This window comes from Balaenoptera physalus, assembly GCF_965194825.1.
Source record: "Balaenoptera physalus genome assembly, chromosome: 4".
NCBI lineage: Eukaryota > Metazoa > Chordata > Mammalia > Artiodactyla > Balaenopteridae > Balaenoptera > Balaenoptera physalus.
This window is the reverse complement of record NC_138891.1, coordinates 6943554-6967323: the sequence shown is the minus strand read 5'-3', so window position 1 is coordinate 6967323 and position 23770 is coordinate 6943554. Positions and strand designations below refer to the sequence as shown.

At 38.1% G+C, this 23770-nt stretch overlaps 1 protein-coding gene across 1 annotated transcript in view; it reads right to left on the bottom strand.

The window, feature by feature from the left end:
- EFHB (EF-hand domain family member B) overlaps nucleotides 1-23770 on the bottom strand; it is a 51893-nt gene that overhangs the window by 14774 nt on the left and 13349 nt on the right. The window contains exons 2-8 of the mRNA XM_082459464.1: nucleotides 17454-17516; nucleotides 16852-16995; nucleotides 15977-16157; nucleotides 13579-13689; nucleotides 9894-10023; nucleotides 3841-3924; nucleotides 3034-3249 (exon numbers count right to left, since the gene is read on the bottom strand). Of these exons, the coding sequence (XP_082315590.1) occupies nucleotides 3034-3249; nucleotides 3841-3924; nucleotides 9894-10023; nucleotides 13579-13689; nucleotides 15977-16157; nucleotides 16852-16995; nucleotides 17454-17516 (929 nt within the window). The remainder of the gene's footprint in view (nucleotides 1-3033; nucleotides 3250-3840; nucleotides 3925-9893; nucleotides 10024-13578; nucleotides 13690-15976; nucleotides 16158-16851; nucleotides 16996-17453; nucleotides 17517-23770) is intronic.

Below are 23770 nucleotides of genomic sequence, written 5' to 3'. Positions count from 1 at the left end.
GTGACACAGATCAGACCAGAGTTGACCATGTTGCTTCAGATGTGACGGCTTGGTGGATGTCACCAGAAGAAACCTTCTGCCTCTGTTCTTTTTCCCCTGGCCTATACCCCTCCCTTCCTGCTTTCTTGCGACAGGGTCATGCTGGCAGTTGGCTGTGATATCCTGGGTAGGTTAATTTAAATTGCAACATTGATGGATGCAACTACAGAGGATCGTACTAAGTGAAGTAAGTCAGAAGGAGAAAGACAAAGCCCATATGATATCATTTATATGTGGAATTTAAAATATGACACAAATGAACCTATCTATGAAACAGAATCACAAACATAGAGAACAGACTGGTGGTTGCCAAGGGGGGAAGGGGTTGGGGGAGGGAAGGACTGGGAGTTTGGGGTTAGCAGATGCAAGCTATTATATATACAATGGATAAACAACAAAGTCCTACTATATAGCACAGGGCAGTATATTCAACAGCCTATGATAAACCATAAAGGAGAAGAATTTTTTTTAATGTATATGTATATGTATGTATAACTTTGCTGTACAGCAGTAATTAACACAACATTGTAAATCAACTATACTTCAATTTTTAAAAATTGAAAAAAGAATAAATTGCAACATTGGTTGCAGTTCAAGGCAACTAATATTCACACCTACTTTGTACAAGGCCTTATATTATTAGGCTGTGTCAAGGGTCTCTTTTAATAAGTACTCGTAGCACTCTAAGTTTATTATAAAATCAGGAGTTAATCCTGCATATTCTGATAAAAGCCTTCTTTCTAAGGGTAGACCCTAAGTATGGGTGAAAAGCCCACAACCAGTGCTGGTTCCAGGAACTGGGCAAGTGCCTCAGAGCAAGATCATCTGAAACGGGGTCAGCTACTATCAGACCATCCTAACGTAGGCAAAACCCAAGTAAGGCTCTGCGAGAGGAAATCAAAGTGGTTAGGGGTGATTTTTGACAAATAAGTGTGGCTTCCTTTTCTCTTCCACATTCCTTCCCCTGATGTCAACCCTCTGGGGGGCTGCTCTGTATAAGGACCTCCCCCCACCCCGACTCTTCCACAAGATGGCTCTTGGTTGAGTTTTTTTTATCTTGAGAGGCCTTCCCTCTCCATTAACATCCAAAAATAACCATTTGAATGGTTGTATCTCCAACTCTACCTGGTTTTCCCACCACAACCCTACCAGGTATGACTGCCTAGTGGATGAGAGGTACGCTGATGCCCTCTTCTGGCCTGGCCCTGAGAGAATATTTATGAAGCTCATGAAAAATCACTGACAACTACTCAAGAGCCATCTCTAAAGAGCTGAAATCAGGAGTACAAGCTGTGGCCCTAAGAGAGAACCATGACCTCGCTACCACACCAGGGACATCAGAAAAGCCACGCTTGCTCCTCAGTTGCACCCTGCCTACAACCAATTCCCATGATGCACAACTGCCCATGATTCTCCTCCACATCGCCTCTGCCCTGGTGCATTCTGGGAGCTGGATTCTCCTTCACATCGCTCCTGCCCTGGTGCATTCTGGGAGCTGGACACAGCCCTTGCACTCTTCCTGGAAGCATAGTAACATAACCAACAACCCCAGGCCTGAGGGATGAGGCATTCTTTGTGCAGTGGCCTTGCTTTCCCTAAGTAAGGGTAAGGGAGCAATCCAGGCCCAGTAAAGAAACCAATATGTTCTCGGAAGCAGGCAAACCCTGAAGCTTTCCACGGAATAGATGCTGCTAGTTAACCCCAATAGTAGTCACAAAAGGCCACTGGGGTTAATCTGTGTCCGTCCATGAGCTCCACGAAAAGTCTAGAGAGGGCTGACAGTCCCCTTTCACAGTTACGCTGTACAGTGCCAAGGCCAATACTGACACATTTTTTAAACTATTAATGTCAGTGTCCTTCTTTTTCATTTTATAGCTCTATCTTATCATTCAGCTTTTAAGGATAATGTAGCTCAGCTCTTAGGAAATTTGTCAATGTTGCCTAATTGTCAACATGATAAACTATGTGTTAGATTCATTGATTCATGCTATAGATACCGGGGAAAACAATGTACTGTACGCTAGACCCCAAGAATCCAACAGACAGCAAGATGGGGTGCCAACCAGCATGAACCTGCCCTCAAGTAGGCAGCTGGGCATTATTATCTACTTGTATTTCAGACTAACTGATGGGTTTCCTAAATCATCCCTTACCCACTCCTAGAGGTATGAAGAGCCTCTAAGATGGGCAGGCATCCGTTAAACATGTAACAGTTGATCTAAAAACAGAACCAAAATATAATCTCCTAATGTGGTGATTCATGGTGCTCTGAAACACCATGTTGCAGAAGCTCAGTAAATATTTATTTTATTTGTCAGTGAGTAGACTTTAACACATTTTTAGTAGCAGTTCTTAAAGTTTAGTGTACGTGAGAATATATGAGCATGGGTCCCAGGAACCTGCATATTTAATAAACTCTCTGGGTGATTTTAATGCAGGTAGACTGCAGACTGTATTTTGAAAACCAGTAAAATACAGCCCAATGCTGATAAGTTTTGGCATAGTTTTCCCTTTGGAAGTCTGCTGTTTAGATCCCTTAGCACTAAAGACAAAATCCTGGGAAGTTTCTTCTGCCACTTTATAGGTTGATTAATTGATTGGCTGGTGGGAAGAGTAGTTCTTAAGTATGTGGTTGTAGAGTACAGTGCTTTCTGGAACTTGAATGTCCCTACAGTTCATCTGGGAATGTTGTTAAAATGCAGTTTCTGATTCAGTAGGTCTGGGGTGGAGCCTAAGATTCTGCATTTCTAAGAACCTTGCAGGGGACACCAACACTGCCCATCTGCAACCACATTTTGAGTAACAAGGGCCTAGTACAATATTGGAATTCATTAAAAAGCTGCCTCACTTCACTTTGGCTTGTTTAAAACAGGCCTTATTTATTTTCTAAATAAAATTCTGAGCCTTAAATACACTTAAGGAATTCATTACAAGGGCTTTAAACTGTTCCTATTTCAAATATAATATGAAAATTTTGTTTCTTTCTTGTGCTACAAATTGTTCTCTTTACTGTTAATGTAATATTTCAAGCCATTAAAATTAGAAGCTTTGAGAGAAGGAGATGGTGAACTTAACTGCATGATTTGGGGGGTGGGGGCGGATTTTGTTGTTTGTTTTTTAAGAAGAAAGTTTGTATATTTACCATACTCCTCAGGACGGAGACAAGCCCCAAATGTGTGGTCTGGGGGAACATTCATTGTTTCTGCAATGCTATCAAAGAAAACAAATCCTTTAGTGAAAATTCCCACCACATGGCATCCCTGGAATTTAAAATATGTTTGCCATAAGTTTTTAATAGCCTATATTTTCTCCTATAACCAAACTATGAGAATCAAACAGAAGTTCTCCAACAGATCTTCTTCCTAATCTCCCACTTGCATTAGCAATGGCTGAATGCTTTCACTGGCTTCCAGTGAAAAAGTCCAGACTGAAAAAGAAAAAAACAGAACATACTCAAAGCAGAATTATGGAAGTACATACATATATATGGGGGGCTGGGGGGGGGCAGGGAAGAGAGAGGAAAATTAATGCAATAAGTTAAATTTCTGAGATCCCAGAAATAAAGCTTTACACAAAATTCTTCCACCCTGTTCTCCAAATGCCGTGTCCATTTTGGAGACTCAGTACTTTCCTGGAACCCCAAGCGCTATAGAGGCTAACAAGAGTTCCCTGATTAACACAAAAGGATGATTCTCATTTAATAGATAGAACCTAATAGAACACAAACCAAAATTTGCCACAAGAGTAGTTTGTAAATTTGATCCAAAAACATTTTCAATTCTAAGTTAATCATGAACTTACGGATCTAAAATTCTTCCAAGTTTATGTTGAAATTTTTCTTTGAAATCATCAACTCTCTTGGATACAACCTTAGCTCCTCTTTTCCTATAAAATTAGAAAATTGTCAGGTATCTGTATTACCTAAAGTATTCTTGGCTACCAAATATACACATGGTGAGGAATACCATAGTATCATTTGGGTCATCAAAAAATAAATCCAGTTTCAAAAGAAATGATATGCCAATAAGAAAGCTTTATGTGTTCATTCTTCTATCATGTATATTTTATTATAAAGATAAGTTTATAATAGAATATAAAATTTTGATTAAAGAATAAGACAAGCAAACAAAATTATTTTCAGTAAACAAAAAGTGTTAATATCATTCTTATAAGTGTAACTCCTAAAATTGCTAACGGAAAAGTAAGCATCAAAGAAATAAATAACCAAAGGATATAAACAAATAACTCAAATCTAGTAAGCAAATATATGGAGAAATTATAATACTCTCCAGTAATAAAAGAAATATAAGATAAAAGAACAACAAAGTACCACTTTTAACACAGTACATAAATATATATATATATATATATATACACACACATAGAGAGAGAGATGAGAGACAGAGGAAGAGAATATCTAACATTGGCAAAAATTATGGTAAAACACTTGTAGATTGCGAGTGCAAATTGCTATAATCCTTTTGGAAATAATTTGGTAACATGATTCAAAGAGCATAAAAATGTTCATCCTCTTTTATCCACATCTGAAAACCAATCATAAGGAGATAATCCACATAATTAAGTGTGAAAAGAAGTTACATTTATAAAAATGCTTGTAGCCTCACTGTCTACGATGGGGAAAAAAAAAAAGAATCTAAATGTTCAATCCTGGAGGGTGATTAATTATGTCGTATTAACAAGAACACACTCTGTGTGCATTCAAAATGTTGGTTATTTAGAATACACAGCAATATAAAATTATTTTATGTTAAGCGAAAAACCAGGATATAAAATGGTATTGCACTCTGATTAAAGCTATGCAAAAATCAACACAGGAAGCCACACTAGAAAGGAATAGATTAAAAAGATAATAAAGGTTGAATTAAGGTGACAGGATTACGGGTGATTTTATTTTGCCAGTTTTCTGTAATATAATTTCATTACTTCTATCACTGTGATTAAATGAGTAAGAATTTCTTTTGAGAACTGCAAAATTACAACACCGCTATTTAATAACATTAAAATTAATAAATTCTCTATTGTTTTGCTAAGACTAAAAACAATGAATGTTAAACCCTTAGATTCCATTTGCTTTTAAAACTATTTCCTGTACTGGAGAAATATGGAGTTGAATAAATTTCTGGAGAAGAGTGACACTCTGTGGAGAAACAAAAGATGAAATATAAAGTAATTCATCTTTTATTTCTTCATTTACTTCCCATTAGTTCAAAAAGGGAGAAAAAGAACAATATGGGTATAGTCAGAATAAATCAGAGGCAGTTTAAGGGCTGTAATTTGAACAAATAAAGTTGACAATCTAAAACCAGCTCCAGGGACTTCCCTGGTGGCACAGTGGTTAAGAATCCACCTGCCAATACAGGGGACACAGGTTCGAGCCCTGGTCCAGGAAGATCCCACATGCCGCAGAGCAACTAAGCCCATGCTCGACAACTACTGAGCCTGTGCTCTAGAGCTCGAGAGCCACAACTACAGAGCACGGAAGCCCACGCGCCTAGAGCCCGAGCTCCGCAACAAAGAGAAGCCACTTCAGTGAGAAGCCTGCGCACCGCAACAAAGAGTAGCCCCCGCTGGCCGCAGCTAGAGAAAGCCCGCATGCAGCAACGAAGACCCAACGCGGCCAAAAATAAAAAATAAATAAAATAAAATTTTTTTAAATAAATAAACAAATAAATAAAACCAGCTCCAAGGGGCACGATTAGGAATATGCCTGGATGGTAAAGGTAAGGATTCTAAGTCATGGAGCCTACGCTTCTCAGCCTAAAAGTGCCTGGGTTATGTTTCTAGGAGAATCGGGAAGTATTTGTGAGCAGCCAAGTATGTCAGAGTATCAATAACTGTAACATCATTACACACCTCACAGTATTCACTAACCAACTCAGAGTAAAGTCTCTGTGTGCCAATCAATTTTTTCATTCAGACACATACACACACACACACACACACACACACACACACACACACACACCCCATTTCAACATTCTAACTGATTCTTCAGACCAAAGGTCATAAACAGAATATAGATAGAGGTAGTTTTATGGAGGAAATATATTCCTTAAAAGTATATATCACTAATAACTCTCAAAAGTTAAGAGTTAACCAAATTTATGTTAAAATACTGCATATCAAAGCGAGATGTAAACAAAACAGAATAAGACTCACAGACATGGAAGACAAACCTAATGGTTACCAAAGGGGAAGGTGGGGGAGGGATAAATTAGGAGTTTGAGATTAACAGATACACACTACTATATATAAAATAGATAACCAATATATGTAACAGGGAATATAGTTCCCTGTGCTATACAGTAAGCCCTGTGCTATACAGTAGTCCCTGTATAGCACAGGGAACTATACTGCATATCTTCTAATAACTTAGAATGGAAAAGAATCTGAAAAAGATTAAATTTATATATATATGAATAAATAAATCACTTTGTTGTACACCTGAAACTAACAGAACATTGTAAATCAACTATTCTTCAATTAAAAAATAAAGACAAAAAAAGAAGAAAATAGGAACAAAAAAAAAGAGATGTAAACGAATATACTTCACTCCAAGTTTTAATAGAAATCACACTGAAGAATGAAGTAGTGAGTCCTTTTTGAAATACGACAAATCAAGGGAATAAAGAATCTATCATTTCAGCAATAATTTTCCAACTAAGTTTTGAAATACAGAAAGAATGATCAAATACAACAGTGTTCCATAAGTGATGTTTCCTTGTGGGTAGAGACAAGTTGGTGGGACATGCATCCTGCATATGGCCTGCTTTTATAAATTCAGTGTGTTTTTCTATGACTATCCCAAATCATTGATAAATATGTGCTTGTTAAGGACCCAAAAGCTCTGCTCTTAGGACCTTCTTAAGGACCACCTTGTGAATATGTTTATTTCATACCTTTAAGAAATGGATAGTAGGTTTAATATTTCTATGCTTTCAGAAGTGGATAAACCATATTTGTCACCTTCTTTAAGTATCAATTTCTATGTTATATTTAATTATAAATATCTAGTGAAATACTTAAATCATTTCTTCATGTTTTCCTTTATGTATGTTTTAACAACTTTAATAGTGATAAATTAATGAATATTTGTTTTATAAGCTCTTCTTCTATACCCTAAAGAAAAACTATCTCATACGGGTTTAGTATAATATTGAAAGAATTTCTTCTGTGTTTGTGTTTTCACATTATTGTTTTCAATAATTCAAGTATCAGAAACTCATATAATAAGGGAGTGGGAGAAGAATGGAAATCAAAATTTCAGGCCTGTGATCACAGAATCCAGTGCCTATACCCCTGGTGTAGTGGTTAAAGGCAGCCCCTGGAGACACACTGCCAGGGTTTTGTCCCTACCCCTAGTATTTCTCAACTGCATGATATTGGGCAAATGATTTCACTTCTCTGTACTTCAGTTTCTTCATCTGTAAAATGGAAAGGCTAAAACTTATAGTACACCTGAAGTATAGTTGAATTACAGTGTTGTTAGTTTGCTGTATAGCAAAGTGACTCAGTTATGCATATATATACATTCTTTCTCATATTCTTTTCCATGATGGTTTATCACAGGATGTTGAATATAGTTCCCTGTGCTGTACAGTGGGACCCTGTTGTTTATCCATTCTGTATATACCAGTTTGCATCTGCTAATCCTAAACTCCCAATCCTACCCTCTTCCACCCTCTCGCCCCCTTGTCAACCACCAGCCTATTCTCTGTGTCCCTGATTTTGTTTCTGTTTCATAGATAGGTTCAGTGAATAAACTTTTCCAAAACCCCCCCCAAAAAATTATAGTACTACCTCACAGAGGTGTTGGTAGGATTAAATTAATCATATGTAAAGTACTAAGCATTTGGCCTCTATAACTAGGAACTGTTATTTCAGCGACCAGACAGGCAAATGAGCGAGGTAGGTGGGTGCCTATGGGAATATGCAAATTCTGTGTGCACCCCTGGGGTCTATGGAAACTTGGAGGGTCAGTGTATCCTTTAAAGAGGGCAGAGGGCGTAAAAAATGGTACAAATGAACTTATTTACAAAACAGAAATGACATCACAGATGTAGAAAACAAACTTATGGTTACCAAGGGGAAATGGGGGAGAGGGATAAATTGGAAGATTGGGATTGACTTATACACACTACTGTATATAAAATAGATAAACAACAAGGACCTACTGTAGAGCACAGGGAACTCTACTCAGTACACTGTAATGACCTATATGGGAAAAGAATCTTAAAAAGAGTGGATAGATGTACATGTATGACTGATTCACTTTGCTGTACAGAAGAAAGTAATGCAACATTGTATTTGTTTTGTTTTATTTTTTGTTTTTTTTGTTTTTGTTTTTGGCCGCACTATGCGTCATGTGGGATCTCAGTTCCCTGACCAGGGATCGAACCCACAACCCCTGCAGTGGAAGCTTGGAGTGGACGGCCAGGGAAGTCCCAACACATTGTAAATCAACTATACTCCAATAAAAATTAATTTAAAAAAAGTTATAAACTAAAAAAATAAAAATAAAAAAATAAAGAAGGCAGAGAACAAAGCAAATCCACTCCCACCATTGATATATAGAAATGCAAGCCCAGTATATTCGTTTCCTGTGGGTGCTAGACAAATGACCATGAACTTGTGGCTTAAAACAATAGAAATGTATTCTCTCGCAGTTCTAGAGACCAGAAGTCTGAGATCAAGGTGACAGCAAGGCTGCATTCCCTCCAAAGGCTCTAGAGGAGAATCTGTTCATTGTTTCTTCCAACATCTGGAGGCTGTTGGCATTTTTTTTTTTTTTTTTTGGCCTTCCTTAGCTTGCTGTCACATAATTCCAGCCTCCTCCATCTTCACATCACCTTCTTCTCCTCTGAATGTCTTCTGCTTTTCTGTCTCAAACCTCCCTCTGCCTTTCCCTTATAAGGACACTTGTCATTGGATTTAGGGCCCACCCAGATCATCCAGAATGATATCTTTATCTCAAGATCTTTAACTTAATTGCATTTACGAAGACCCTTTTCCCATATAATATAACCTTCATAGGTTTTGGGAATTAGAACATGGACATCTTTGGGGGCCACCATTCAACCCAGTACCTCAGTATTTTCAATATTCTGATTTTTTAAACATAGTAGGAAATATAGGTTTTTATTTTGTTTGTTGGCTTAGATATAAGATATAAGACAGGGAATGAAAAACTAAGGAACCTTATTTTAATTTCTTAGTAAAGTAGTCAAAATGTAGAATGCAGGTGTAAAAAGGTCACAGTTTGTGAGAGTTAAGTCAGATGCTCAGGTGCCCAAATAACTATTAAACAAAGCTGAATGATAAATGACAGGTCAATTATATGTGACATGATTGTCTTTGTAGAGACTTGAAAGCCCACTATCTTTAAGAAACATAGTAGGGTTGATCCTATAGATTAAAAACATTCATGTATGTCTTCCAATCTGCTGAAAAGACATGAAATAACTTTAGAATCACAAACACACACACACAGGGAATTCCATGGCAGTCCAGTGGTTAGGAATCTGCACTTCCATTGCAGGGGGCCTAGGTTCTATACCTGCTGGGGGAACTAAGATCCTGCAAGCCACGTGGTCAAAAACAAACAAAAAATCAAACAGAAAAAACCCAACAACAACAACAAAAAGACAGTATCACGGTTATCTCTGGGGGAACTGGACAGTTTAGAAGACATATCACTGTGTATCTTTTTCTATTACTTTTATGTTTGAACCATGTCACTGCATTACCTCTTCAAAAAATAAACGTAATAAACTTTTAAGTCCATATGCCATATATCTAACACTTGTTCCAAGACACAACATACTTAAACTTACATTTGTAGTTCGTGAAGCCAATGTAAAGTTTTTGCCATGTTTCGTCCATCATTAAAATGTGGTGTTGGGATCCCATACAAGTTAAATCTATGAAAACTTGATGGGTTGTACTTTCGGTGCTTTGCTTCTCCTAAGAAAAGAAAAGGGAAGACTTCTGACTTAAGCAACACAACTTTGTGCAAGAAGCGCATGATGTTCTCATTGACAATGAAAATGAGAGTGGGAAAAAGAATGGAACTGTCACAGCGCAGGAAACTGCACACATTTGGCTACAGATGACAGAGGCATTCTCCCATGTGAGCTGGGAGACTGGTGGAACAAGGGTTCCTTGTGTTAATATCTGGAAAGTAAGTAGAAAAATGATGTAGGAGAAAGACATATAACTGATGAAAAATTCAGGCCCCATCAATGTTAAAGAAATCCTGAAGATCAGGGGAGGTACTGCAGGGCTTTGTGACCCCAGTGGTGCTTTAAGCTATGCTAAGATTTGATAGATTGGTGTTTTATACCTGCTCTCACTGAGATTTGTGTTACAACCTTCACATTTCGTTATAATCACTTATCTCATATTAGAGACATTCAAAGGGTGATAGAGGGCTGAGAACCCAACAGGGAGGTCTTTATTTTTAAGATCTAGTACTGTGCTTTTTTCAAGTCATGATGTGGTATTAGTTTTCTATTTGTAGATAAGAAAGTAAGCCTGAAACTAGAGATCAGCTCAAAGGTTATAAAATGATGGAGAAAAGATATTCAGCCTCACCAGTAACCCAAATAATGTAAGCAAAAACAATAGCACACAGTCATAATTCGACTCTCAGTTAAGCAAAAATAAAGAAGATTGGCAAAGCTCTCCATTGGGGAGGATGCAGGGAAATGGACATTCTCATACACTGTGCCTGTGAGGGCAAACTGGGGCAGCTATTCAGGTGGAGAGTTTGGCTCTAAGAGTGAAATTTTCAGATGCTCAGAAATCTAGGAATGTATCCTATGGAAACAAATCACATTCACAAAGATATATAAACAATACATTTTTGTAATCCTGAAAAATACAATATTGATAACTGACCTGAAAAGACAACCAAGAAATTTCATATGTGGGGAGTGGGGGGAAGCAAAAGGGAAAAAAAAAGTGTGTACAGTAGGTTGCAAAACACACACATACACTCATATATGAATGAGCAAAGAAAAACATATATGAAAGTATCACCTATGGCAGATGGGAATTGTGGGAGATTTTCTTTGCATTTCATATATTTCTATACAATCTGCATTTTATAAAAGAAAATATCTATTACTTTAGTAATAATTTAAATTAAGTGTATTTAAAAGAGGTTGTTATTGTTATTGAATGATGCCCTTGACATACTATTTCAAGTAAAAAATTTTAAATGCATATAGCAGGTTCTCCAAAAGCATGGAGATTACTGTCACATTTAACTGAAGATAGCTCCGTGGATGGGGGTTAGAAAGATGTTCAATATATCAAATGTAGTTATCTCTGGCTAATGGGATTTCAAGGTTACATTTACTTTCTCTTCATTTTTCCATGATATTTACATTCTCTACAATTACATTTTTATAATAAAAAATAGTGCTTTCATTAAAGGGAAAAAGTAAAAAATAAATATTTAAAGGATTGGATTCTATTCCTTTTCAAGAGGCTAGTGAAACTTCTGTAAAAATCAGCAAATGAAAGTAATTTCAGTCATGTGATAGTCCATTAGAGTCTTCTAAATATTAAAAACAAAAATTGGACTGGGAGTTTCGGACTAGCAGATGCAAACTACTATATATAGAATGGATAAACAACAAGGTCCTATTGTACAGCACAGGGAACTATATTCAATATCCTGTGATAAACCATAATGGAAAAGAATGCACATATGTATAACTGAATCACTTTGCTGTACACCAGAAACCAACACAACATTGTAAATCAACTATACTCCAATATAAATAAATAAATTTTAAATATAAATAAATAAATAAATAATTTTTAAAACTACACTCATTTTTCTCCAAATTTTCCTCCAAGTGCTAAATGCATGTAAAGGGCGTCTATATACATATTCATTGAAATTGTTCTTTCTTAAAACAATCAAATGGCATTGGATTAGATTGTGCTATCGATGCTAAACTTTTCCAAAAATGAATAAAATATTTTCACAAGAGAGGAATGGAGGGAAGGAGGAATAAAGAAAAGGAAGACTAAAAGGAGGAAAAGAAGAAAGAGAGGGGACTTCCCTGGTGGCGCAGTGGTTAAGAATCCGCCTGCCAGTGAAGGAGACACGGGTTCCAGCCCTGGTCCGGGAAGATGCCACAGAGCAGCTAAGCCTGTGCGACAGAACTACCGAGCCTGCGCTCTAGAGCCCGCGAGCCACAACCACTGAGCCCGCGTGCCACAACTACTGAAGCCCATGTGCCTAGAGCCCGTGCTCCACAACAAGAGAAGCCACCGCAATGAGAAGCCCGCGCACTGCAATGAAGAGTAGCCCCCGCTCACCAACACTAAAGGAAGCCCACGCGCAGCAACAAAGACCCAACTCAGCCAAAAATAAATAAAATAAGATAAAAAAATTTATATTAAAGAAAAGAAAGGGAGGGACAGAGCCAGGGAAGTGGCGGCGGAGGAGACACGGAGAGAAGCCTTGTCAAGGTTGTGAAAAAGCACGGGGTGGAAGCAGCCGTGGAAGGATGGAGATTTTCTCAGGACCGGGGTGTACCGGGCAGTGTAAGGAACCAGCAGAGACTGGTCATGGGAGAAGGGAATGGCTGACTCCAGCCGGAGATCAATGGGCATAGCAGACAAGCCCCAGAAGGAGTATGATGTGAAGGGGCGGTGGAGGAGAAAAGTAAAGAAATAAAGACGAAGAGAGGGGTCATGTGCTGCAGTGAAGGGCTAGTTTTGCTTCTAACTAACGCAGATTAGGTCGTGAATCATGCACAGGCCATCGGCTTTCTCAGGACAGGTATCAGAGTCTAATTGTCAATCCTCTGTTAGATCAAGATTCTACTTAACACCCACACGTCAACAATTAAGTTGTAGTTTACAGCACTTAAACATCCAATGCCTTTTAGTTATGCTATAGAATAATTCTAGTAATAAGGCTTTTAGTAAAGATCACTTAATAATAATAATAATAATAATAATAATAATAATAATAATGATAATAGTTACTGAGCCCTCACTATGTTCCAGGCACCATGCTTGGCATTTTGCAGGCACTCACTTCATCCTCGCAACATTATTATCCCTATTTAAGAAATTTAAAATAGATGGTGATAAGTAAAATATTCACGGTCTAAAAGATAATAAATGGACAAGCTAGGCCTTGAACTTGATCTGACTCGAAAATTTCTGCGCTTGACCATTATCTAATATTCCTCATGTAAAGCGAAGCACTTAGAATAATCCTACTATTTGAATAAAAAACAAGATTAGACTACCCAACATTTAATCTTACTTAGCTATTTTTTTCATTTTAATGAAACATATCTTTCTACATTTTACACACAAAATACATAAGTGTATCGGGGTTTATAACCTTATAAGTAATAAGTTATTATTTATTGATCACCTATTATATGCCAGACATTTTAACTTTAAGCACATCATCTCCCTTATTCCTCTTCACAAATCTGAGTCTCATATTCTCAGGTCCATTTTACACTGGAGGAGACTTACCTGCATAATAATCATTGTGAGATACAATATACAGATCGTGTCCTGCCTGTCCTTCTTCAAATACTTCTTGATAGGATTTTGGTGGATTCACCACCTCTCTAGCAGTTAATTCTGAAGGAAGAATTAATGAAATCAGTTTTAAGGCATTTTTCAGCTCTTTATAGCATATTTAAGTTGACTAGAGCAAATGACAAACTGGTATGCTAACTACATAAGCTACATGGGTAAAAAGCCAACATACATAGAGATTTATCACCAAAGACAGGAATAGCCCAGGCATCACTGTCTTAAGGATCCCACTTGAACAGATTCAATCTCTAGAATTCTGAAGAACTCCATACTGGTTAACCACTTTGGTTGTCCTGAGCTATATGCCAAGCCCAGTTAAATTCCCTATTTTGAGGATCTCAGGATACTTTTTATTTTAGTTTGCTCCAGACTTCCCAAGATGATCTAGGCAAATTTGAATCACAAGTCAGTTTCAGAAACCCTGATGCACTGTAGGGAAGCCTTGATGCAAATTTTGGCAGCTGTAGACAACAGCACACACCCTGAATCTGTTTAGATGTGAATATCTATCTTCAAAGTAGTCCAAAGTGCCAGGGAAATCACTGGAATCAGAAAGAAATTCTTCTTCTTACTGCTCCCAAACCTAGAGCTAGAAGATCTTTGTTGAACAGCTGCTTTCCCAGGACTGGTGGTCCCTGGTTTTAAATACAGCGAATTATTTTGTTTTTATTGTTTCATGTAATGATTTTCAAATATAATTCCATTTACAATTTCACTCTTCTCTTTCAGCCTAACAACATACATTAAGATGTTTTCTTTTGGACTTTCTGCCAAGAAGTGGGGTCTGTAAACAGTTAAGAATACCAGAAGGTAGCCCTACTCAGAATAATCCTGTAAAGCAGTGCTTCTTTTTGACGTGGGAACCATTACACCTATTAATACACATATACACATTTTGGAACATTCTTTCTATTACATATTTAAATGAGGCACACCTAGACAGTACTTTCCATATTAAATGAAGTAATCCTTGATGGCGGTTATGATATAATTACTGTAATTCTGTAATGCCCGGTGTACTTAAATACAATTTTTAATCCTATTTAAAAGAAAAAAAAAAGATATTTTATCTGTTCTAAAATACATTTTTCATGTTTCAAATTTTAGCAGGTTTTAACTTTAGATCTGATAAACTAAAGTACAACTGCACATTTTGCATTCCAAGAGAAAGGCATAATTTATCTCCAGAACGGATGTTACTATGTTAAGGAAAATAATCTAATGGACATTTTGGTGAAAAAAAGATAAGCTCCTGGAGCAGAGCCTCAGTGGTTGCAGAAAGACAAAGAAAGAAGCGAATTCCTCTGCAGGATGAAAAAAAGATGGAATTTGAGTTTTCCTGTAATAAGATCCCTGGAAGGAGAGGGTAAGAGACCAGAAAAGGCTAAATGTGAGAAGGTGTAAAGGGAAAGCACCCAACAACGTGGCAGGACGCTGGGGCTGCAGAAGAAAAAATGGCCTGTGACCAATTCTATTCTAAGTCGTTTGTTGAAAGATTGCTCCACTCCCTCTCAAGATGAGAGGGGAATCTGCTCTGATACTGCCTGTTCGGTTAATAAGCAAGTGTACACATCATGGCTCTTCATGAATGAGTGTTGTACACAGCATTTACCTAACTTATCTGTTTTGTGGTCTTTGTATGAAACAGAATTTCATAAAGAGTTAAAGAGTTATGCACAGACCTAGAGAACAAACTGGTGGTTGCCAAGGGGGAGCGGAGGTGGAGGAGGGATGGATGGGGAGTTTGGGGCTAGCAGATGCAAACTGGTATATATAGAATGGATAAACAATACGGTCCTACTGTATAGCACAGGGAACTATATTTAATATCCTGAGATAAACCATCATGGAGAAGAATACAAAAAAGTATGTATATATGTGTATTACTGAGTCACTTTGCTGTACAGCAGAAATTTACACATTGTACATCAACTATACTTCAATACAAAAAAATTTTTTAAAAAGAATTAAGAGTTATGAACACATTAGAGGCTTTGGTGGAAATAAAACACACAAATAGATGTCCAGGGGAAAGAGATAGCAGCCCTCACAGCTGGTCCCAACATCAACTTCCCTGAGTCTCTTTCCTGCCTTTACACCATCTCTACTCTGCTCCCTGAATCTCCTCTCCAAACCCTGAACTCTTACGGCCTTGACATACATCAACTCTAAGGTTTCTGGGTCTGAGAGTAACTTTCTTGCTATGATTCCCATCTTTCATTCTTGAATCAACATTTACACCAGCACTGAATAAATCCCAACAGGATATTTAATCCCATTTTCTAAGAAGACATTTTATCAATCCTTCCCCACCCTTTATTTTCACTACCTCTGATGACTGCCGTCCCAAATGTCGTATTGAGTATATCCAAGCCTTTAGGTAATCCTGGCGTCTGATCATGAGATTTTCCTAACGGTGCCCGTTGATTGCTAAAATATACTGATTCCTTCTTATCTTTCATTTTCTGTTGAAAGGTTGTAATAGGCTGTGGGTTGATCAGTACCTTTGCCTAAAGAAATCGTACAAAGCAAAGATTTAACAACCAAAAAAAAGGAAAAAAGTCTGAAACTCGATAGCTGGGGAGAAGACAATATGATTGTGGGAAAACATTTCATGATCGTTGTCTTGGCTCACCTTCAAATGAACCATCAGAATTGGGGCTATGCAGCTTAGACATGTCTAAACATGACTTTTCATTGGGGCTAAAGCATTTATGAGGGCAACTCCCTGGTTACTCGACTCAAAGGTTCCAGAAAAGTAGGAATGACAAGCGCAAGAGCCACGTGCTTCCCACCAGCTCCCTCCAGGTATAAGATCAGGTCTTCTGACCCTTGACTGTCCATTCAATCAGTAGCAGGTAACACCGGGACCCTGCGTGCACACAATGCATGTACAAGTGCTCTTAGCATCTTCAGCAATATCACCCAGCCTTTGTCCTCACCATGCTTTAACAAACGTTGACAGCACTTCTCTTTACTGTGAGAAAATTAAGTGCAGCTTGGCTTTTATTACCTGAGGGGAGAATATTAGTCTGTGGCTTAAACCATCGACTTTTCTACACTCACCCTCTTGGCTGCTGCTGCTTGGATTTTTTTCACTGCCCAAGATTAAGAGTGGGAAGGAGATATTTCACTAATGCCTCATTTGTGCATTTTCACCTTGGTAAGTGAATAATGCACAGGGAAAAATAGAAAAGAAGTTACCGCTGTTGAAATTTTAGATCTTATTCCATGTGTCAAAGAAGGTGCAATTTGGGGATCATTTGCTCTGCCGTAAAATACTCTTTCGGCTCCAGCAGGTGGATATCTGAAGTTGAAAAATTTTTTTGCCTCAGGCGGGGTCATTAGCTACCAACAGGGAGAGAAGAAAATAGAATTATTAAGTACAGTCAATTAGATATTAGCAAGACTGATCTATACCAATCAATGAACACCCTTCATTACATGAGTTTAATCAGTACCTGGGGATCTACAGCTCCAAAAAATGAAACATCCTGAAATTTTTTTAATGGAAATAAACAACATATTTTAAAAGTTATATTTAGAAAACAACCAAGAAGTATCCAGGTTAGGAAGCATACCATAAATGACTATTTCCCATCAAAATAAATGGAATCTCCAATAGTTTTCATAGAGCTGGAAATTGTAAGCCTGGAATTTTCACTTCCTCGGACAAACTCAATAGAAGGCTTCGAAATACAGTAAAAATAATCCAAATTGACCACATTAAATTTATGCAACTCTCAGAAGGAATGTTGAGCGTTGTTTATCTTATGTTCACACAAATGCATTTTGAAAACACTCACCCTGGGAAGTTTTTCAGTCAAGCAGTTTGCAGCTCTGTATCCAATTGGAAGAACTTTCCCTGCCTAAAGAGAAAAAAAGCAATAATTGGTCATTGTCAGGTCCAGGGGGAGTGTTTTGAAGAATGGAATGTATTTCAAATTTGGCCTATGTATCTAATGCTAAAAAGTTATTTTCAACTACTTAACACAATTAAGAAAAGTAGTAAGAACAATTAGCAAGTCTAAGACAATCCTGATGTATAATATAAACATTAGATGCTACGTATATTCAAGTATACCTTTTTTTTACAGTTCAGCATTGTTAGTGATCCATCAATTATAGGACCTCTGCAACATGCTGAGGGATTCAACTTTCAGAAATAATCCTGTCATAGTTCACAGGTTAATTATCGGCTGTCCTATTGTCATCAGTACAATGAGAGTGTGGCTGAATTCAAGCTAAACTCAAAGTATTAAGTATTTCTGAGTGAGTGTGGGTGTGTTTGCATTGTGGGTGTACTTCCACCAACACCCTAACTTTTGATATATGCGAACATGTCACCCCTGGCCAAGCTCCTTCAGTGAATGGCCCAAACCTCACTTGGCTTTGTTCACTTAATTCTAATTTGGGTCTTATCTGCCCTTCCCTTGCCCAAGCAAAGATTATAACAGTTCATTCCCAGCAATGCACCTCTTATCTATTTCCCCTTTATCATTTCAAGGCAGCTGATAGTTATTTCTGCAAAGCATAAGTTTCTCTTTAAAAAACAGAGAGAAAGAAACTTCCCGTACAGAATGTTCTAGGTCTCTGGAGGAGGATGGGAGGAAATCAGTGAAAAGCAGAGAGGCTGAGAGCTGGGTGAATGGATGAATGTGTAGGTGTTGGCAGGGGGATGGATCAATTAGATAAATGAGGGATGACTGGATGACAATAAAGACAGATGGATATAGATGGGTAGGTGAAAGTTTTTTATTATGTTAAATGTTAACTGCGGAATTCCTCTTAGAGGGAGAACCATCAAGGATTAAGAGAGTAGGGACTTCCCTGGTGGCTCAGTGGTTAAGAATCCACCCGCCAATGCAGGGGACACGGGTTAGAGCCCTGGTCCAGGAAGATTCCACATGCCGCAGAGCAACACAGCCTGTGCACCACAACTATTGAGCCCACGTGCCACAACTACTGAGCCCATGTGCCACAACTACTGAAGCCTGTGCACCTAGAGCCCGTGCTCCGCAACAAGAGAAGCCACCACAATGAGAATCCTGTGCACCACTATGAAGAGTAGCCCCTCCTCTCCGCAACCAGAGAAAGCCCGCACGCAGCAACAAAGACCCAACGCAGCCAAAAATTAATTGATTGATTGATTTAAAAAAAAGAGATTAAGAGAGTATCTTGATGACATCTCTGTGTATAAAAGAGGAAGCCTGTAGACATGGTCAGACAGAGAAGTTAATTGCTTTGCTAAAAAATGGGAGAAAATATGAACTCTTGATGGGCTAGACTAAAGAAGGATTAAGAGAGATGAGAGAAAGACTGAGAAAGAGGTGGGAGGAGGGAATGATCTAGCAACAAGGTCAGACACCAGGGGGCTCAAGATGCGAAACTGGCCAGTCACAAGCAGCCCAACCTTAATGCCAAATCTTGAGTAAATTCTACTTACACAACTACACAATGGGAGAAGAACCTTGGGTTAAAAAGGAAAGGGGCTGTGCTCTAACTTGAGCTGAAGCAGGGTGGGGAAAAGAGAGGAGGGATGCAAGTGATTTTTTTAAATTTCTTTTTGTTTGTTTTTTATTTTATTTATTTGTTTGGGTTTTTTTTTTTTGAGATACAAGTTATTTTTAATTCAGCTGGAAATTGTAAGAAATCTCAGAGATATCAGGGAACATAAAGTCTCTCTTGCTGTACATGTTATAGAAGCTCCAGCCATTCTTTTAAATATTTAATGTAAAGATTAACTCATAAGGAATGGAGAAGATGTGGTACATATATACAATGGAATATTACTCAGCCATTAAAAGGAATGAAATAATGCCATTTGCAGCGACATGGGTGGACCTAGAGATTGTCATACTGAGTGAAGTAAGTCAGACAGAGAAAGAGAAAGAGAAAGGAATCTAAAAAGAAATGATACAAATGAACATATTTACAAAACGGAAACAGACTCCCAGACTTAAAGAACAAACTTATGGTTACCAGGGGGAAGGGTTGGGGGAAGGGATAGCTAGGGAGTTTGGGATTAACATGTACACAGTGCTATATTTAAAATGTATAACCAACAAGGACCTACTGTATAACACAGGGAACTATTGTTGAATATTATGTAACAACCTAAATGGGAAAAGAATTTGAAAAAGAATAGATACATACATATACATAACTGAATCAGTTTGCTCTACATCTGAAACGATATATCACAACATTGTTAATCAACTATACTCCAATATAAAATAAAAAGTTAAAAAGAAAAAAGACTAACTCCTAAGGCTGGGGATAGCCAGGGCAGCTACTCGCCAGGTACTACATGATGAGAGAGATGGAAGGAAGGATGGATTGATTGACAGATCAATCAGTCCATGGCCTGAGAGATGACTTTACTTGTTCGTCATCTGCTGACCTTCCAAGTGTTTGACAGTGGATATTCCAGGTTTCTATCACTGTAAACATTCTGTTGGACAGGAATGCCCTCGGTATTCCTCATCGAGTTGCCTACTTGAAAATCAGTAGATTCCAAATCAGTAGCTGTAATCAGGTTTGGATGTTCTCAGGCCATTTGACTGGGGACACAAAGATGGAAGCTATTATGTCTTATTTCTACCTACAGTGTCATATTATGAGTGACAAGTCTCGCTCCAGCCATGGATCTCTTTTTATGTCTTTTTATTTCAGTTGTTTTCAAGGATGCCTGTTCATCAATTTGAGGTGTGAAGGATAGCAGAACTTGCCACCCCCAAATATGCCTCTTTGGCATAAGGATTGTTTTGAACCAATTATTTTAAGAAACAGCAGAAGCTCTGAAAACAGAGTAGAAGTTACCCTTTTGTAAGGGACATGTACATTTTACAAAGGAAATCGCTTGTAAAGGTGTTTCCCTCTCTGTACTAGGAAGAGAAGGTTGACTCTAAATGTCCAGGAACTCTTATCAATGGAGAAGGCACCGATTTAATCTGCATAATAAAGCTTACCCTTGTTTACCATGCTTTCCCTGGTAACCTCCCATAGCTGGCCTTCTTTTTGCCCCAACATCTTTTTTTTTTTCTCATAGTTAGATGAGTTTTCTTCTTTTGTTGAAGTATAGATGATTTACAATGTTGTGTTAATTTCTGCTGTACAGCAAAATGATTCAGTTATTTTTTTGATATTCTTTTCCATTATGGTTAATATAGTTCTCTGTCAACATCCTTTTTTTTTTTTAAGATTTTTTTTTTTTTGATATGGGCCATTTTTAAAGTCTTTATTGAATTAGTTACAATACTGCTTCTGTTTTATGTTTTTGGTTTTTTGGCCACGAGGCATGTGGGATCTTAGCTCCTCGATCTGGGATCGAACCTGCACCCCCTGCATTGGGAGGTGAAGTCTTAACTACTGGACAGCCAGGGAAGTCCCCCAACATCCTTTTTTGTCTGTAGCTAAAGATGGTATTTAAGGTGGTGACTTGGGCCATCTTGGGACTTACTCAGTTTTCCTGGGTATCTCCCATGTATACATGAGGTATACATGTTAATAAATGTGTTTGCTTTTCTCTTGTTAATCTGTCTTTTGTCACAGGAAGTCTCAGCCAAGAACTCAGAAAGGTAGAGGGAAAATTATTTTCCCTCCCCTATTATTTCTCCATCAAGCTCCACAACATGAATATACTCTATTCTTCATAGCCTACACTTTGAATCTGGCTATCCCAAACATACTTCCCAAGTTTGGTGAAAATCTGTTGTGGAATTTTTCATGTGGTCCAGTAAGAGACAAACGGAATGAACTTTTGTTTTATTTATATAGATATAAACACACTAAATATGCAACAACAGGCAAATGGTTAAATAAAATACGGTACCTTCAAAAGATATGCTATCGTGGAATCATTTAAAATGATGTATATAAATCATTTTAATGGTATAGGAAAACGTTCATGAATTTAAAACAAAGATGTAAATTTGCATCGTACAAATCCAAAGAATCACATCTCTATCTGCAATATACACAGAACACATAGACAAAAAGTTGTTAGTTGTGATCGCCATTTCTGAGTGGTGAGATTACATGTGCTTTTATTTTCTTCTTTGTACTGTTTTCTCAATATTTTACTGCGTACTGCTTTATTAAGCAAAAGAAAGCAATGAAGGCTTTCAAAAAATCTATAAACAATATCAAATAGAAGGGAAACAGCTGCAAGAGCACTAGAAATAAGAATGAGAATCAAGTATATGCAGAGCCAGGACAGAACTTAAGAGCAGCTTTAACGGTCACCTTAAGTTCTACTTCCTCAGCTCTAAAGGGGGGACCTCTGCTGATCCTAGGGACCCCTTAACCCGAGAAAGGGAACAATGATCTTCTCTGAGTCTTCTTCCTTTTGCCTCAAGGGCATTTGTTTTAATGTCTCGGAAATGTCTTTGAGTTCATCCTCCAATCCTCTACTGAATTTTTATTCAGACTCTCTAAATAACTTATATTTAAGTTCTAAAATGTCATTTCTTCTTCTCTGGCTGTTCTTTTTTTTTTTTTTTTTAATTTTTATTGGAGTATAGTTGCTTTACAGTGTTGTGTTAGCTTCTGGCTGTTCTTTTAAAAGTTCCAATCTTGTCTTACTAATGCAACATCTTTTATCTCTCAAGTAACTTTCCTGTGTGCTTACATTTCCACTGTTCTCTCTGGGTTTTCTGTTAGCTTGTTTCAGCCCCTCCCTTCAAGCTGGCGTTTGATCATCACAAAGTTTAAGACTCCACAGAGATGATTATGGAGCTCTGTGTGTTACAGGGCTTGCTGACTCTCAGGCTTTCCTATAATATGATCAGTTAATGAGGCAGTCTTTATTTTGGTAAAGTCCCCAGTATAAATTTTTTTTTTCCTCCAGGCTATTCAGAATTTCCAGAGACTAATAATAATGGTAATAATAACTGACGATAATAAAGCACATCACATAGGCTGGATACCATTCTAAGGGCTTCCTATGTATTATTTCATTTAATACTCATAATGGTTTCCACAAGGTAGGTACTATTATCATCTCCCTCGTAAGCAAACTGAGGCACAGAGAGGTTGAGTAACAGGGTTACACTGCTCCTATATTGGCAGATATCTGAGCCCAAGCAGGCTGGCTTCTGAGTCTATACTCTTATCGGTCATGCCCTTCTGTCTCTCTAGTCACTGCCTCCTGGTGAGAGGGTGGGCTTTACCCCCGGCTGCTGGCCCTTGAAGGACCCACTGGGAGAGGAAGCTAGGGAAACTGCACTACAGAAACTACACTTTTACTTACTAACGTCCCATTTTCAGCCTGGAGCTGCCCTCCTGCCTTATCTTTGGCTTGGAGTCTTTTGACTCCAAAAACCACTGTGGGAAAATAAACCCACAGTTTTGGTAGAACGGCGTGGGAGCTGGTGGAGAGAGGTAGGAATCGTGGTAGCATAGAATGGAGGAGGGGAACTGGAAACCCAGCTACACTGAATTTGGACCTTCAACCAATCCTTCAATTTGCAGATCCAAGTTTTACTACATCTTCTTCCATGGGCTGAGCTTCTCAGGGATTATTCCAGGCAAATGGGATCATTTCTGGTGGAAATTACCACCTGATTTCCCTCATATTTCATTTCCCCCTGCAAAATCAGTGGCCATGTCTCCATCTTCCTATTTTCTAAAATTTATTGAAATTTTTAAACTGTTGTGTCCTCTTTTATTTTCTTTTTCCTCATGGTTTATTATCTTCAGAAAAAAAAACGATTACAGGCCACAAAAGTCAGGAAATTAGCATGGATATAATTCTAGTATCTAATATAAGGACCAGATTCAAATATCACCAGTTGCCCCAGTACAGTCCTTTCTAGAAAAAGGAGTAAATCCAAGGTCACAGCGTGAGTGCTTGGCTCCCCTGAAAACCAGACACCCCCGTTAGCCATACAAGAGATTTATGAAGGGAAACACCTGTGAAAGATGAAGGGGGAGGAGGAGGGTAGGCAGGGAGAGCTTTCAGACCATGTCACCTGTGAAAGGAGAGCAAGAAGGAAGTATTAAGAAGAGCTTCAGGCCACAGCACAGTTCTGAGAACACTTTGGCCAGGCCAGTGTGTGGTCTCTGAGACTACGTTTCCCATTAAAGGAATCTGTGTTGGCTAAACAAGTTCAGTTCTAGA